The 16,455-nt window shown below is 46.4% G+C and overlaps 1 protein-coding gene across 1 annotated transcript in view; it reads left to right on the forward strand.

The window, feature by feature from the left end:
• Positions 1-200: 200 nt before the first annotated feature.
• The window catches only part of LOC120893923 (fringe glycosyltransferase), a 111,565-nt gene continuing 95,310 nt past the window's right edge, over positions 201-16,455 (forward strand). Inside the window, exon 1 of the mRNA XM_040296157.1 lies at positions 201-590. Within this exon, the coding sequence (XP_040152091.1) occupies positions 219-590 (372 nt within the window). The 5' untranslated portion in view covers positions 201-218. The remainder of the gene's footprint in view (positions 591-16,455) is intronic.

Raw genomic sequence — 16,455 nt, forward strand, 5'->3', positions numbered from 1 at the left:
GAATGTCGTGCAGCTTTGCGCTCATGTCCCCACCTGTCGGTGACAAACACATTACAGTCGGGAATTTCTTCAACTTGACAGTTGAACGACTTTTAATTTGTATCAAGTCGTCTCTTGTAGAGACGTTATGGTAATATCTTCCAGTAATAGAAAAGCATTCAACTAATCTCTTTTCTTTCTTTTTTTTCCTTCCACAGGATCTACAATCGTTCGGTGCAATGATGCTCGGTGGTGGTGGAGGTGCTGGTGGTGGCGGGGTTCCTCCTGGCGTTCCGGTGGATCCTGCGATCGACGCGAGTGTAGTCATAAGCAAGCGCGACAACTCTGCACCGTACGGGCGGGCAGACTACAGTGAGAATGAGCTGGTGCGTGCGGATATGAATAAGCTAGTGACCGGGCCCGGAGAGGACCCACGCCGTCGGACACTCGATGGCCACCGGATACCGCCACCGCCGGCCGTTACCGGCACGCCCAAGCCACCCACCACCGAGCTGGACGATCTGCTGATCAGCGTGAAAACGACCAAAAGCTACCACGACACGCGGCTCGAGATGATCATCAAGACGTGGTACCAGCTGGCCAAGGAACAGGTAGGTCCACCAAAACCGCACACCGAGTGTGGTCAACTGTGCGCACTTAATTGTAATTCCAATACCGTTCGATGGGGAGGTAGAAAGATTTCTTTGTTCTTGTGCCGACCACAAACCAACCAACCAACCAACCAACCAACCACCAGCGGCAGTAGCCCCAGCAAAAGGGGAAACAACTTGCCAGCTTTTGCGCATTTAATTTTCCCCTCTGCACGCTGCAACAAACTTCCGCCCGCTTGTAATGGTTGCGTGAAGGCGACGTAGTTAGGTCTACAGTTTAAGGTGAAGAGATGACTAAGTTTCTTTGCAAAAAAAAAAACAACACAAACTCAAAACTTCATTTTTATAGCTACAGCGGGTAAAGTTTACATGCAAGTTCTTCTTGCGGGCAGCAGCTTTATTATTTACTCGCTCCCGTGAAGGAAAATAGTAGTCAACCCTCGGGAAAACTCACCACGGCCGCTGATGCGGCATGCGACGAACGCGCAATTGTTCTGCATGACGAAGCGTAAACTTCATAAAACCGCACACGCATTCAGGAAGGGGCGGAGACCTTGCCTTTGAGCAAAGTCAGGGAGGCCACGTTCCTTTGCAAGCTTTGAGGGTTTGAAGGAAAATACAGACACATACACAAACGCACATACATACTCCAAAAAGTGCAGAGCTCTGCATAAGTTTGCATTCAGCATAAAGATATTAAGAAACCTTGCACACACACACACACACACACACGTTACTGCCGCCCCTGCACAGTTTCTCCCATTTCTCCCGCCTTGCTCGGGGTGAAAAGAAAACTTTTTCCTTTGTCCAATATGAAAAAGGTTTGGTGCCCGCTCTTTGTGGCTGGCGTCTTGAACCGTCCCGCCGGGCTTGAACCGTCATTGAATAGTGGCGCAGTCTCTCTCTCTCTCTCTCCTAAGGGGTATGTAATTATTTCTGAAGTGTAAAATGATAACCTATTCGGGTGATAAGAAAACAAAGCATAAAACAACATCATCGGCAGCAACAATGACTGCGGTTCGTTGAAGTGTGCGAGCAACACTGCAGGCACACACACAAAGCGACTTACGGTGGAGGTGTAATCGGACGTAATTTGAGACACATTGGGCTTTTCTTCCCTGCTTGCCTACTCAAGGGCTGTTATTTAAAGGCCGGCTTGCGTTACAAATCTTGCTAAGCTATTTGAATTGACCCAGAAGCTCAGTTCGGCACTCAGAGGGAAGAAACGGGGCAATAAGTTGGATAAATCTTTTTCAATGATTTATTTCTATACTCCAAAGCGAAGTGGCAAACCTAGGGATGCAGCGACGCTCTCCGAAGGCATTACTTTTCTAGCTTCCGACACTTTTCTTTTTTTCTTTTTGCTCACTTTAAACCACAAAGCTGTGGCTTTGAAAAGGGGAAGAAAACAGAGAAAATGGTACCAAATAAAATCCACAACGTAAACCGATGGATTAGGGAAGGTAATTGCAGTGCAAAATGGGTCATTTTTGAGGCAAGCTAGTTTCAGGAAACGCCCGACAACAACCTGCTTCTGTCTCACCATCCCAAGATTCTTTACATCCTTCTTTCCCCTGTCCTTTTCCTTGAATCTTCGCATGCCCTTAGTTCGGTTGTATAAGCATTAATTAAAAGCGACAAGCACAAAACCCTTCAGCCTAGAAGCGAAGCAACGCAAGCCGAAAAAAAGGGATTGATATAAGAAAATTAAAAACTACCAACTTAATTACTGCCACGTGCATCTTCAAGGCGAACGAGCATGGATAATGAATGGGTTGGGCTGCGAAAGGGAAATAAGCAAGAAAGGACATGGATTTATGAAAGCATTTGCTTGTCGTGCAGCTGCCGGTGAAGCGTTCGAGCGATAAGCATTGCAGATACTATACAACAGGAAGGCAGGAGACTTTTGAATGGAATTAGAAGTGGAACAACAGTGCACAAAGCGCGGTTGGTAAATTTGGCGACGGGTTTATCACTCTTCGTTTTGTGGTCAGGTCAATTAAGCATGCTATAATTGAAAACATTTCCCCACGGAGAGATAATACAAAGTTCCAGCATACAATGTATTTTTCAACAAGAACAACAAAAACCTGCTCAGTTTGTTTATACAAAAAAAAACCCTCCCTTCAAACTCAATCATGCGGTATTGGGCACACTCGTGTTGATGGCTAAATAAAATCGAACCAGTTGATTGCAAAACTAAGAAAAAAAGCCCCGTAACCCCCAGCCACTATGACAATCGTTGGTGGCAAACAAACTGGTGCAGAATATCTCCCGAGCCATTCCCTTTCTTCAACGTTGTTGCAACGAGATCCTGCAGCGTCATTCGGTTGCAATTAAGATGTTTTTGCTTTGCATCTTTGCTTATTACTTTTGCAAAGTTGCGCACACACACAAAAAACAACACAGAACAGCAGCTTCCCTCCTGATTTCCCATTTCGTCACAGTGTTGCTGCAACAATGATGCAAAAGTTTTTCCTCCCATTGTCGGCGGATAAGTTGATTTGTTTGTTTGCTTTAAGCAGCACTTGCGATCGATCAATTTTCACACCCTCGACCGATAGCGGAGGTTGTCGCTTCTGTCATTTGTTCTGGTCTGACGGACCGTTTGTGTGAGATCTTCATTAGCGAAGGACACCATCATATCGTTTATTTGAGCGTACTAACTGGTTTAAATTGCATTCTTGGATGCTCTACTTTGTTTGAGAAGTTGTTTTTGCTTTGGAGAAGTAACGTTTCCCCCCTTTCAGCTCAGCTCTAATTTGTTCTACTTTTCCTTTCCACTTCTTTCAACCCATCAATCTGCGCAGGTCAATCAAGGTGCATGTTTTACATTTCATCACGACGTGTTGACGGGTTTTTAATTGAATCTAGAAACCTGGCACGTTTCTCTTACGCACAGGCCTTCGCATACACATCAGTGGAACAAAACATATGTTGTTGCTCTGCCCTCCCTTGTGCGCTCTGCGATCAAAACACACCCAAAGCTATGAGGCAGCTCCGTGAGCCACAAACTATGATCGATTACGAACGCAACGTTCGCCTTTGTGTAAACGAAACCAGTTCGCAGCGGAAATGTCATCTCAAATGGCTGGCGACGAACCTGGCGTACGTCTAATCAAATCAAAATGCTCCAAACATACACACTTACACACAGTTTGATCACACAGTCTCCCTGTCACTGTGTTGATGTTGTTTCCCCCTTCCCTTCATTTCTCATGCGTGACACGGTGCTGCGAATGGAGCAGTAAATTCCAACATCTTCATAGCACCTGCGTCTAAAGCCACCTGCTAGCGCACACACCTCGTTAATCCTCACTTTCCGCATGATCGATCAATTGCGTTTTGACAACTGAGGGTCACTCTCAGGGACTGAAACCGACACATTGTACGCGGGATCTGGGGGCTGCGAAACTCATTAAAATGACGTTTGGCACAAACGGACATCAACACGTTTGCAACATTCTTACGGGATCGGATGAGTTCGTTTCGCAAAATTATCGTGTAAATAAAGTGGATATTGGATTCCCGCCGACTTGCTGCTCACAAATTAAATGTAGAAATGGCAAGGTCTTCCGCCCTAGTTGGTAGCGATATTTCCAACCAACTTCTTATCCTTAAGCTGCCACACCATCAATCGAATCGATCTTGTTCGATCGATTTCTACCCCTTACGGGGTGAAGCGTTTCATCACCCGCTGCGCTCCGGGTACGCCGGGCGAATCAATTAGTTACATTGTTCCAGAAGCGAGACGGTACGAGAAAATCGACCGATTTCCGATCTCCAGCTGGTTTCAATTTCATCGCCTTGGGAATAAATTGCATTTCGCCCTAGGCGGTGCGCGAGACTTCATTACCTCAAGCGGGCTTTTGGTGGGTTTTTACCCCGGCGCATCCGTGACCTTCGAAAATGCTCCGAACGCAAACCCCGTTGCATCAATCGATCCGTTGCAGCTGCATCCTAGACGAATCGATAATGATGATCGGTCTTCGTCTTTAGCGTTCTCGATTTCATCGGGAATGGGGGAGATGATTTATTGGATGCGGTTTGCTGACCCCTTTCAGGTGCTTATTCAGGTGCTGTGCTGTGAATCAAATCAGTAGCATGAATGGACAGGAATGCCTGGGGCGTATCGTAGAATACAGTCCAAAAGGTTCGAAAAAAAAGGTCTCAAGACAACATACTGGTAGATTCCAAAACTTTTTTGATAAAGAATATCGTCTACCTGCTGTTTAAGGTGTTTTAAAACCGTTTGGGTAATGCAACTGTTGACTTCTTAAGGTCAATGAACGTGCTCATCCACTAAGATCCCAGGCTTTACCGAATGTAAACATGAACCCGTGCAAGGGTCCAGGGATAAGAGTGAACCCTTCTTTGTGAGCTAATGTGGCAAGTAATAGACATTCAGGTCGCTCTTTTGGGATATTAATTTCCCTCCAGGGTTCTGGCAGAGGACGCATCAACAACCCGCAGGACATTGGGCAACTGTGCCTATCAAAAACGCACCGACTTGGTATGTCTCCAGACCCCCGAGGGTCTGTACAACATACCTAAACACTAACATTCGGTTGTTCCTCTATGCACGATGGATTTATGATTTGTTTAGTTGTAACGCTGCGTGGCTACCGCCGGGTCCCACAAATTACGATGGTACGCGCTATGTGTTAATCAACGCGATCACCCCCAGAGGGAATGGGAGGAATAAGGCCAAGAGGACAGCGTAATTGATTGCTGGTTGCTTGGTGCGCGTGACGGTACCCGACTAAACTGATTTTAATTTGATGTAATTTTTAGGGGTCGCTCTAGCACGGAGGGGCTCGCTCTGGGGCATCTTAGGACGCGAGCGCGATGACAGTTATTTGAACTATTTGGACGGCTGAGGAGGTGCTGTAACGCTAATGAAGCTATTTAGTTTGTGGTGGCGAGGGGACAGCAAACATCATAAAGCAAACAGTGGTTGTTGTAGCTGCAGGAAGTGATTTTGGATTTCCGATAAGGAAGTAGAGATTAAAAGACGCTTAAGGGAACACTCTGCCCTCGCGATTAAAACAGATTTCCAACAGCTGACTGTCCCGATTGAAAAAAAACTCATGATTTATCACAACAAATCAGGAATAAAAACTAATCCAACCGTTTTTAGAGTGTAATAAAAAACGATTCCTTTCTTAATTCAGGGAATGAGACTCATTTAAGACTGCGGCAGTTTTTGTTCCTGTTTCAGCTCCACGATATGCATACGCTTTACGCTTCGTTCGACCATCGACCATGACCACAAAACTCGCACACCGTAAATGATGAGATAAACAGCCTTGAAAACGCGTTCGCTTTTTTGCATAACATTCCTTGGGTCGCTCTCTCCTAAGCCCAGCTGGATATTTGCGGCCACGCTGGAAAGATTCCTTGGAAACATATACCGACCGATTTAATTTTTATGCTCATATAAATCGGAGGCGGAACCGAAACCGTTCCCCATGGGATGCAATGCACATACACACACACATATAGAAAAAAAAATGAACCACTTTTTTTGTTGGAGGACTCAGTTGATGCATTCTACGTGCCGATGCATAACGAGCAATTTAGCTCATCCTGGCGACTCGGGGAAGTAAATGTAATTCTATGTTCAGGCTGTTCAGTGCCCGATGGCGATGGAAGAATATTAGAGTGAGAAGTAATGTAAAACACACACTCACACAAAACCACCCTTAAGAGCTCAAGCATTCCACACGCACAAGGCCGTTCGGCTGTGCTGGCCAGAAGAGAAGCTGAAAATAGCCAAAGGGATCACCGCAACTACTGCAGCCACCACCAGCTCTGAGTGTTGGGCAAAAATTAGGATGCGTCTGCAAAAAGTGCTATCTCCTCTGCTCGTTCGCATCCCCAATTATGCTGGCGCTTTTGGCAGTTCAGGTTTTTCTGCTTCATCACAAAACTGGCGAACACAACATGTTGCATATGTGCGTGTGCGGTGGTGTCTGTGCCATTTTATGCTTTGTGCCATTTTTGGGGCCGATGTTTTATTTTCGTCTGCTTTTTTTGTTCGCCACACAGTGCATATGTTTACGTTTCTTTGGCTCGCATCATCGTCTACATCTAGCCCCATATTATAAGCAGGTTGCGGTACGGAAGAGGGAAAATACAGGGAAAGAGACAGCAAAGCAGAACACAAGAGCAGTGCAACAGGAATGCTAGCGGGAGCGGTGACCGGTGGTGCTGGAGGAATATTTCTAAATAAGAAAAACTGCCACCATAGAAACAACAACGCAGCGCATAACACATTCATGGTGCATGGTAGAAGGTGGACCCAGGAGGAGAGAAGGAAGAGGAAGCAATTCTAGAAGAGAAAAAAAGCATACGAGAAAAGATATAAAAACAAAACTAGAAGACGGACAAAGATACGGGTCATTTCAGTTTTGTGTTTTTTCCCCCCGTCTTGTTATGCTCTTTTTTGCTCTCTATCTCTCTCTCCCTTCACGACACCGTTCCACAGGGCCAAGTGCATCTCCAACTGTGCATCCAGAGCATGTTCCATTTTTCTCTCCCTTCATACGTTACCGCACAAAACGTACGGGGACAATCTCCGGAAGGAATGAAATGCATTTTATGCCTTCATTAAATTGCAAATGTACACACATTAAGCGGACCCCAGCATCGGCGAGAACTGGACAAACTTATCCCCGCCGCGAAGAGGTCCCCGATGTCATCCGATGTCGCTGGTAAACCGAGCGTTTTGGGTGACCACCGTGGTGGTTGGTCGGTTCTCTAGCATTGCTTGTTGCATCGCTTCGGCGAACAATAGTGACCGAGGGAAAGGAGAGTCTCTTCCCTTCAGTCGTCCAGTCCATGTCACTCGACTTTTTATTATATTTTGCCTGCATGTTAATCGCCCCCTAAGATCATATCTAAAGCTGCCTCGTAAAGCAGCAAAGGTTGACCGTCATCTGCATTTGCACTGGCGATGTGCCGTCGCCAGGGGAAAGGATATCATTGGTCTATTAATATCATGTATCGATGTCTCAATACACGATCATGATATGCACTCTTTCGACCTAGGCAACGCGCAGGTATGCAGATCGGTGCGTTTTCCGCAATGTCATCCCATAACGGGGCAATGCGATCGATTGTGTATAGACAGCGTAGGGCCGCTCGTGCGCGCGCGCGAAACCATCGTATGTCAAATGGCAGGTTCGCGATCGTGCCGTTACCCGCTCGATCACTGCCAATCAGCGCCAGCCAGTTGTGATGTCTTCATCGGCAGAAGTGATTTGCGATAGTTTGGTATCTCACCAACTCTCATTGTGCAGAGATATGGATAACGATATGCTCGTTTGGGTGCAGTTGAAATGGAAGTTTCCGGCAGAATGTATGTTGGATTGGAACTTTCCAAAGGAAAATGTCCTCCGGAAAGGCAACTGTCATCATGATCAATGTGTCCGAAAAGGCGTACACTCCCGCGTATGGTTACGGACCAACGTGGGCCACAAGATAGATCTCGAGAGTCTGATTCCATCTGCAATCTGTTCCTTCCACAAAACAACACCGGATGCGTTTAGACCAAATACCGTGCGTTGAATGAAATCATGATGAACGATACGAAAAGGAAAGGCAATGATAGACATGTTGGACGACGTGAAAAGACTATCATTATCCTATTTCAGGCGTACTCCCTTCCGAATAGAAACGCTTGCAAGCTCTCTTGATGGTTGAATGTCTCTCCAGACTTTCAGGTAAAACCATCCGGCATAAGAGCCAACCGGGCTAGGCTATTCGTGTAAGATCTGTTTCAGAAAAAAAAAACCGATGTGATGCAAAAACACTTTGATTTAGCAGCCTCACCAGCTCACAGCTTGGTAGTTGTCGATACTAAATTTCAGGATACTGTTTGTAGATCATGCAACCGGATACGGCATGTCACAGGCATTGTAACTTGCTTCTTTTCCCTGAGACATGCAAAACACGCTTGCAGGCTGTTGCAAATTCATGTTCAGACCTCGTCCAGAGCCCATCCATTCCATCCAAAACGCTCCCAACAGCTCGCACTAATGAGAGCTCGATTGCTGAAGCATCAAACTTCAACGCTAGGAAGACAATAAATTCCTTCGGACGCCACCTCTAATCACCGTGCAGGAAATGTTCAATAAATGGAGGTTCATCTGCTTAGATTTACTGCTCACACCAGGCCGGGCAGAGTTCCCAGTAGGGAGTCTAGGGGGTAGTTCAGTGCAATGCAAGACACAACCGACTCAAATTATACCAATAAAGCCCCCCATTTTACATCACAGCACTCCTAACGGAAACGTCCCATGAGAAGAGGATCAATTCGAACTTTATTACCGTATTTGCAACTTTCCGTCTCTATTTCCCTCATTCTGTCATTCATTAATATTTACTGACACGCCCGATGGTGTTTGATCGAAAGGGAAATTATTGCCCGTTTCCTGGGACGAATGGTGGACCATGAAGCGTTCGCTCATAAAGCGATCATATCGCTTGATTGCATCATTTCGCTCTCCACCTTACAGTGTGTGTGTGTGTGTGAATTGGTTTTGGAAGGTTTTCGCTTCATACATCTCCAAGCGTCGATGTGGAGTTTCATAATGAGCCAAATTACTGCCGTCCCGTACAAAGCCTGCACATGAACTAATGAAACTGTCTGTCAAGTCGTCGTCCCACCGGTCTATGCTCGTGCCCTGGTGTATCTGAAGTACACGATCGCGTACTGTCTGATGATGAATAGTGGTGAAGACGAGGGCAATCCAAAATCTGGACTGATGAGAGCACCAGCAGTAGTTTGCCGAGCAATTTAAGGCTTCCCTTTCGCGCCGCATTTCTATGCGGCGGTAGAAGAAATTGAATCATCACCAAAAATAATCACATCCGACACGTAGTTGAACGCATCACACATCCTAGCGTCCCATTGTCCTAAATGATTGGCCTCAGTGCGTAAGGTTGGAAGTCTTTGTAAGTTTGCGGTACGATACTCTTTGGGCAGGAGGGAAATAATTGGCTTCGTTTTAGACTTTTCATCTAGACCGTTAGGAAGACTGTTTCATAGTGCTAACAAACGAAAAAGCAGTCTCTGAAGATCCGATCAACGGGTAATTATACTTCATTAGTGTCGGAGATTTACGCGCCACTATTTAATCTCTCGCCCCGCTCTATTTTAATTCCAAAGAGGCTTAAGAAATAGAGGGTTCGAATAAAATATATTAGTTAATTTGTTACATGTCGCTTTGGAGCCAGGATATTGAAGATACCGCGCCAAACGGAACTCTAACACGTCTCAAACGACATTATGGCCAACCATAACTGACCTTTGGCAGATTTTTAATTTCGTCTAAACCTCCTAATCTGCTCAGCTAGCTGGGAAATGTTCACTTCATTAGCATGGGTTGGTGTTTTGTTTGCCGAAAAGCGCTGTTTTATGCCCCCGTTTGCGAACCAAAACTTTCCGTCCTACTGGCGAAGCGCGTGAACCATGTCAGCCCGATTGCACGCCACACCGGACCATCTCACACATTCGGCCGTTTCTAATTAATTTCCAGACCGTCTAAAACCGTTCGTTCCGTCACGGCCGTAAAATGAGGGATTTTCTGCAAATTATTGTATGTTCCTCTCTGCGTGGAGCAAGTTCCTTCTTTCAACATTTCGGCAAGTTTGCTTCAGTCTCGGAACAGACTTTGCTGTACGGCAGGTTGCCCGTGCCAAACAGGTTGTTTTGGTGCAATTTTGATGTTCTGTGTTTGGGCGTTCCGATAGAACGGTGGAGATCAATTTTATTTTCTTGGTGTAGCAAAAACCGAACACAAACCTAAAAAAAAAATGATTTCATTTTGCACATTTGGTATGCTTTTTACACGATACTCTGCAATGACTGTGATGCATTCAATTATTAATTTCAAAATATTGATTTCAAGTTCTGGTGCAGGAAGACACCACAGACAACAGCAAATGCGAGTTCTTGTGAAGGGTGCAGGAAGACAAAAGTTGAAACCGGAAAGTGGTTTATTAATTTTCAATCATTCCAATCCCGCCTGATGATGCTGAGCAGGTTTACCGAAAGGCTGCGATGATGCACCTTCAATAAATTGGAGACCACACTTCTTCCATCAACTCGGCTTACGTTTACCATATTTCAAGCATTCAAAATGTTCTTCCTGGTGGTCGTTCCCCGGTTGTCTCTTTTCGTTCGCAACAAAAACTCCACACACACACACGAAATGAATCGAATTTGACTTTGGATGATAAATGCAAGTCGATTTACAAAAGAAGATTAACATTATTAATTTTGTCCCTTCCCTTTCGTGCACCGTGCACCCCTTAAATCCCAAGGCTAGTGTTTTAAAATCACTCAATTTAAGTTCTGGAGTGAGAGAAGCAACAAAAAAAACCACACCACATAAAACCAAATCCCCCAAAAATACAATTGATTCTTTTCGCGATGCTCTGCGCGCTGTCTGGATTGTGTTGTGCACAATCGAATCGAGCGGCCTTCCCGCTCATCTTTTCCTCTTTTGCATTTCGGCCCTCTACCGGGCCAAAAGGAAGGAAGGATTTGTTTTCTCCCCTACCAATCTTACCGCCTTTACCATACTTCGCGCGGTTTCCATTCATTTTGGAGCTTGAATCGAAATATGTTTGACCGGTGTGCGCACGTTCGCGTCACACGTTGAATGGTAAATGAGGCAGGCGCAAATCAATCAAACGCATATCTTTCTCGAAAAGGCAACAGGCGAAACAGGGCGAACAGGCGATGGCTGGAAGTTGAGAAGGCAGGGGATGTTTATCGGTTTATTGGTCGCGAAAGTGCGAGAGCACAAGAGTTCTTCTGAGATTGTCTGCGGACGCGCTGTGTGTTCCTTTTTTTCATTTTACTGTATAAAGGTGTTATATTTGACATCACATAAATATTGAATTCTTTGGACATTGCACCATCAAAATAAATGATAGAATAAAAACTTTTGTACTAATTCCGAGTTTTTTTTAAAGCTTTGTCAATGAACCCTTATTCCTTTCTAAAAAACCAAACATTTTGCCGGAGCAACTTAACCGTGCAGAATCACATTTGCTTGCGGAAGAAGTACACCAATGTCGTGTCTCTTTCGTTCTACTATTGCCTGTTCCAAATTGTGTCACCCTTTTGTATGCAAATGATGCCTGCTTTTATGCAAAAACCTCCTATAGAAGAATGCCTTACATTCTACAAGTGCAGCAAAGTATGAAGCACGAAATTGTACGACTCTTTCACACACACAAGTAAAAAGCTAAAATGGCCAACATTTATTACACCAGCCCGCAATTGGCGTTGTTGTCCACCCTTCCATGGCACGTGCGCGAAGTTGCACTCACTTCCAGCAAACAGTTGAAACAGTTTTCTTTGTCCAATGCTCTTTCTGCTCATTTTTTTCACAACCTTGTTTTTTTTTTAAAGTCAATCGATCGACATTCCTTGCGGTTTAGCGGTCGTATGCTGAACGGAGTACGAAGTTTTGCAATGCACTTGAAATATTTAATATTATGACTAAGTGGGAATTCCAAACCTTCGCAGCTCGGTAGAATTTTTGAAACTCTTTATTTGAGCAATAATATTTGGATTTCTTTCCATTCAATTCCTCTTTTCGCTACTTAAATCACACACACACACACACACACACACACACCAAAAAGATAGAAGAAAGCAAACAAACTCGGTACAAAGTTATTCAACTGCCCGCGATAGAAGCGATCCAGTTTTGGGTGTTGTTTGCTTTACTGGAATCGCTGGAGCATCGCGACTGTTTGCATAACATCTACGGCAGTTTTTTACCTCATTCCCGAGTATGGCTCGCGAACAATAACAGAACGTCCCTGTATGTTGTTCTATCGGTATTCTCTGCCAGGCGGCATTGGCTTTATTTTCTCCCTTGGAATCCTACGAGAAACCCATTGAAGTGTACGCCATATCCCGGGAACTAGTCCTGGAGCTCTACACGGGCACGTCACACATCCGCCCCGGATTAATCCCGGAGTGGCTGTTGATGATGAGCAATTGAGTCAGCGACTTTTACCTTGTGACCACCAAGAGCATCGTCCGTTCCGTTTTTTTAGGCACCGTAGTGTAGGATGAGAATGCTGCTTTTTATTTCGCTGACACAGGGCCGTGTTCTCAAGAGCATCGAGCTCAATCTAGTTGAGAGGATCAAACGTCGGACAGACTCCATCCACACTCATACACACACATACACCCGCAAGTGGTCGGATCGTTGCTGAGTGACCTCAGCGTCAACGATTCCAACGATGTGTGTGAGTGTGTACGTTCGCCCAACGTTCTAACGAAGGATAGGAAGATTAAGCATACCTTCCAAGCCGTGTTGTGGACGTCGCCGTTTAGGGTTAAGTGGACTGCATGATACTGCACTTTTCCTGGGCCCGGGAGATGAAATATTTGACCATCGGCACCAGTACCCTGTACCTGTGTGCTCGTGTGTGTCCCTACTCCACACGACTGTTGTCCAGTTTCGGCAACATCGTGGGAAGTCACCCCACGGAGTACTCCTTCGCGTCGCCTGGGATTATATCAGAATGCATCACACACAAAAAAGCGAACCTTCAACAAACCGGCCGGCAATCAAAACACGCGTCGAACGATATCCGGAATACGAAATTATAATTATGTTTGTACAAACCGACTGGAGAGATATCAGCGTCATCGAGTTCAAGTATGCGACCGGGCGATGATCCGACGGATTGATACTTGAGATTTGTTTGATTCTCGAGCAACAAAGATAAAATGAATCATCCTGATAAGTGTTTTCACCTCTAAGATCGCACAGGTCAATGTGTCTTTTATTTGACTTCCTAACAAACTTTGACTTCAAACACAAAAACAAGCATATGATTTTCTTCTGGCAGAAGAATTGGAGCTCTGGCACCAAAACAAGAAACCCGGTCGCCCACAAAAACCCACAAACCTACGCTCGGACCACACTGCATCGAATTCCGACACTGTCCGCATCGGATCGCAAAAGAATAACACACACAGCGCCCCCAAAAAAGGGCCCCAAACAATGCTTCCGCGTCATCCGAAAGGTTTTTGTCCCCCGATTTGGTATAATGCGAGCCTGCATTTAAGATCGAATATTGCTTCATCTCCGCCTGCAACCGCTGGCCCGATGGCCTCGCAAGATACCGCGGACGCTGTAACAAGCAGCAGCAACAGCAGCAAGAAGGCCGCAAGTTCAAACGGGCACGCTCCAAGTACGCGCGCACACACCCGCGATAAAGAGGAGTGAAATAAATTATTTCCATTTATTGTGCACCCCAAGCCAATGCAATCTACACAGCCCGCCCTTGTGTCCATTCCTGCTGTATGGATGCTACACACACATACGCATGGGCACGTTGTTGAGGATCCACTTTCAACTGACCGGGTTCATCGGTTGTATCCGCCCGAGTATACGGTTATGATCATGGCGCGCGATTCGCGCGAAATGGAAATTTAAACTGGATCGTCCGACTGCATGTCCGACCGCACCCCGCATGCATCCAATTCAAGCGTCGGTGATTGTGTCCAAGTGGATCTGTATACCCTCTCTTGCGTTAGCTCTCTTGGTTAACCACTCCGCCAGCTCGAACTTCTCGATAGGCCCACTCGCCACAGTCCAGCGTACTTGAGGCACAGGAAACGGCGAGCCGGCAAATCATCGGGGTCGCGTTTTTTCCCTTTATTATTGTACATTCAATTTGCGCTTGATCCGCCCTAACGCCCACCTACTCCCGGTACGACACCCTCTGAAAGGTGTAGCGAGGCACTATGGCCGGCTGTGGTAATGTTTGTGGTGGTAGTGGACTGCACTGAACCCATATGCACCCACTGTAACCAAGGCGCACTCAGGCCTGCTTCCAACCGACAATTGTCCCAAAGCGTCCGTCTGGTTTGTCCAATCGGTTGTGTAGCGAAGTTGGAAAGCCACGCGGATCGACTCTGCACACGCTTCGAAAAACGCCCCCGCCGGGTATTTAGGGCCGTTCTCGATGGCGCAGACGACGCAGAGCGCGACGGAGCCAAAAGCTCCAGATACGACCTGGTGCGCACAAAACCAGTTTAAGATGCCCCAGGAAGTAAAGCAAAAGAAAAAACCGCGCCGTGATGGGGTGGTGGGCCGGGACTGTAGAAAACCTTTTGATGGCTCGCTCGTGCCCAAGATCAACGACGCCTTCGGGGTTAGCCGACGACGCATGGCAAACGGTACCAAAGCGCACCGGACGGGACGGCTTCCTTCCCGGTTCGTTCCGAAAGATTATGGAAGGTACGGGGAGCTCCCGGCGGAGGTACTTTTAGTTCGTCCCTCTTGTGACCAGCGTACCAGACATTACAGTATCGGGCGTAGACACGAAAAAGTAGTCCACAAACTACGTCTGGCAAGCAAGCCCTTGCTGGTTGCGCTGTAATGAGACAATAAGAGCACTCAATCGGATCAGGTTTCCAGCCGACAATCCGGCGATCTAAACACGATCCTCAACATCTGTCCAGGGTGGAGTCGTGTGGGCCTAGCTTTGAGGATTTGAGTAAGGCATTATCGGCAGTATCGCTTTGCGGCTTCACACCAACATCGCACGCTCCTCTGGCAAAATTGTTAGAAGCATCATTAAGCACCAGCCACTAGAGATCGTGTTAATCATGTCGTATGGGACGGACGGACCGGTCAGACCTCCAGGTAGAGATTTGTTGTGTCACGCGCATCGCAAGTCTTCGCGCGTGGGCATCAGAAAAGCTCTGCGGATGTAGAGGCGCGAAGAAAGTTGAGATAATCCCGTGAGTTTTGAGGTTGCAGCTGCCCGTCATAAAAAGCCCGTACGGAAGCTACAAAATCTTTCCTCCTTGGGAGCATCTTGAAATGCATCGTTTATACGCATCGGCCCGGGGACGCCTACTCGTTCGGGAATCACGTGCTCAAACCATTTGGGTAGGATGATGGTCCAGGTTTGTATGCGTCGAAATTAAGTCTATTAGGCACAGAAGCGTCGCAAGATGCTACAGGATGGTCATAACTTTCAACAAAGAAAACTTTTACGGTAAACTTATTACTTAATTTCGGACAACTCAATCGTATGATTTGTGTGTTATTCATTGTTTGATGCCAAAGGAAGCTCCGCCTGAGTTTCTGAGCGACCAAACGATTCGTTTGGCATGCATGGAATATAAATTCGGAAAACGTTCGCAAAAGGATTGCTCCCGCCACAATGGCCATTTGAATATCCCATTAGCGATGAATAATCGAGCAATATTAGAAGCCGCCCGTTTAGGATCGCGCGCTCGCTTTGACGCTTCTAGGCACTCGTCTTGGGCACAGATCACCATTCCCCTGATGAGACTTCGTCCCCCGGAGTTGCTGCTGGAGCCGTGAGCGTATAATTATCATTCAAATGACTTCAAGAGACTTGTGGGAGGAGGGATGGAGCGATTCCCCATCTAAAGACGCTTCACTAGGAAGATCGTCTGTGCCCTCGCAAACATTAATAGTTTACGACGACTGGTTCACAGGTCCGGCAACGGCTATCCGTTGTCTTCAGCCACAGAGCTGTGTGATACTACGAAATCTCTCCACAAAACACAATTTAAACTCGCCCGTAAATCAAGCTTCCGAGTAAGAACCTCGGACGGCAAAGCCTAGAACCCATCGTCACCTGTCGTCGGCTTCGGGTTCGTGATTACAATCAGCTCTGTGCCGTTTCACGTCGGTCATGGGGAGTCGGGGACTTGGGGTGCAAATTTAGAAATTATGTGCAGAATCACTGATTGCTGAGTTGCACCCTACAGCGGGGCTGGATGCCTTTTAGGTGAAGCAGGCACAAAACCACCCAAACTTCTTCACTCACTCTTCTC

The sequence above is a fragment of the Anopheles arabiensis genome, chromosome 2, assembly GCF_016920715.1.
Source record: "Anopheles arabiensis isolate DONGOLA chromosome 2, AaraD3, whole genome shotgun sequence".
NCBI classification, from domain to species: domain Eukaryota; kingdom Metazoa; phylum Arthropoda; class Insecta; order Diptera; family Culicidae; genus Anopheles; species Anopheles arabiensis.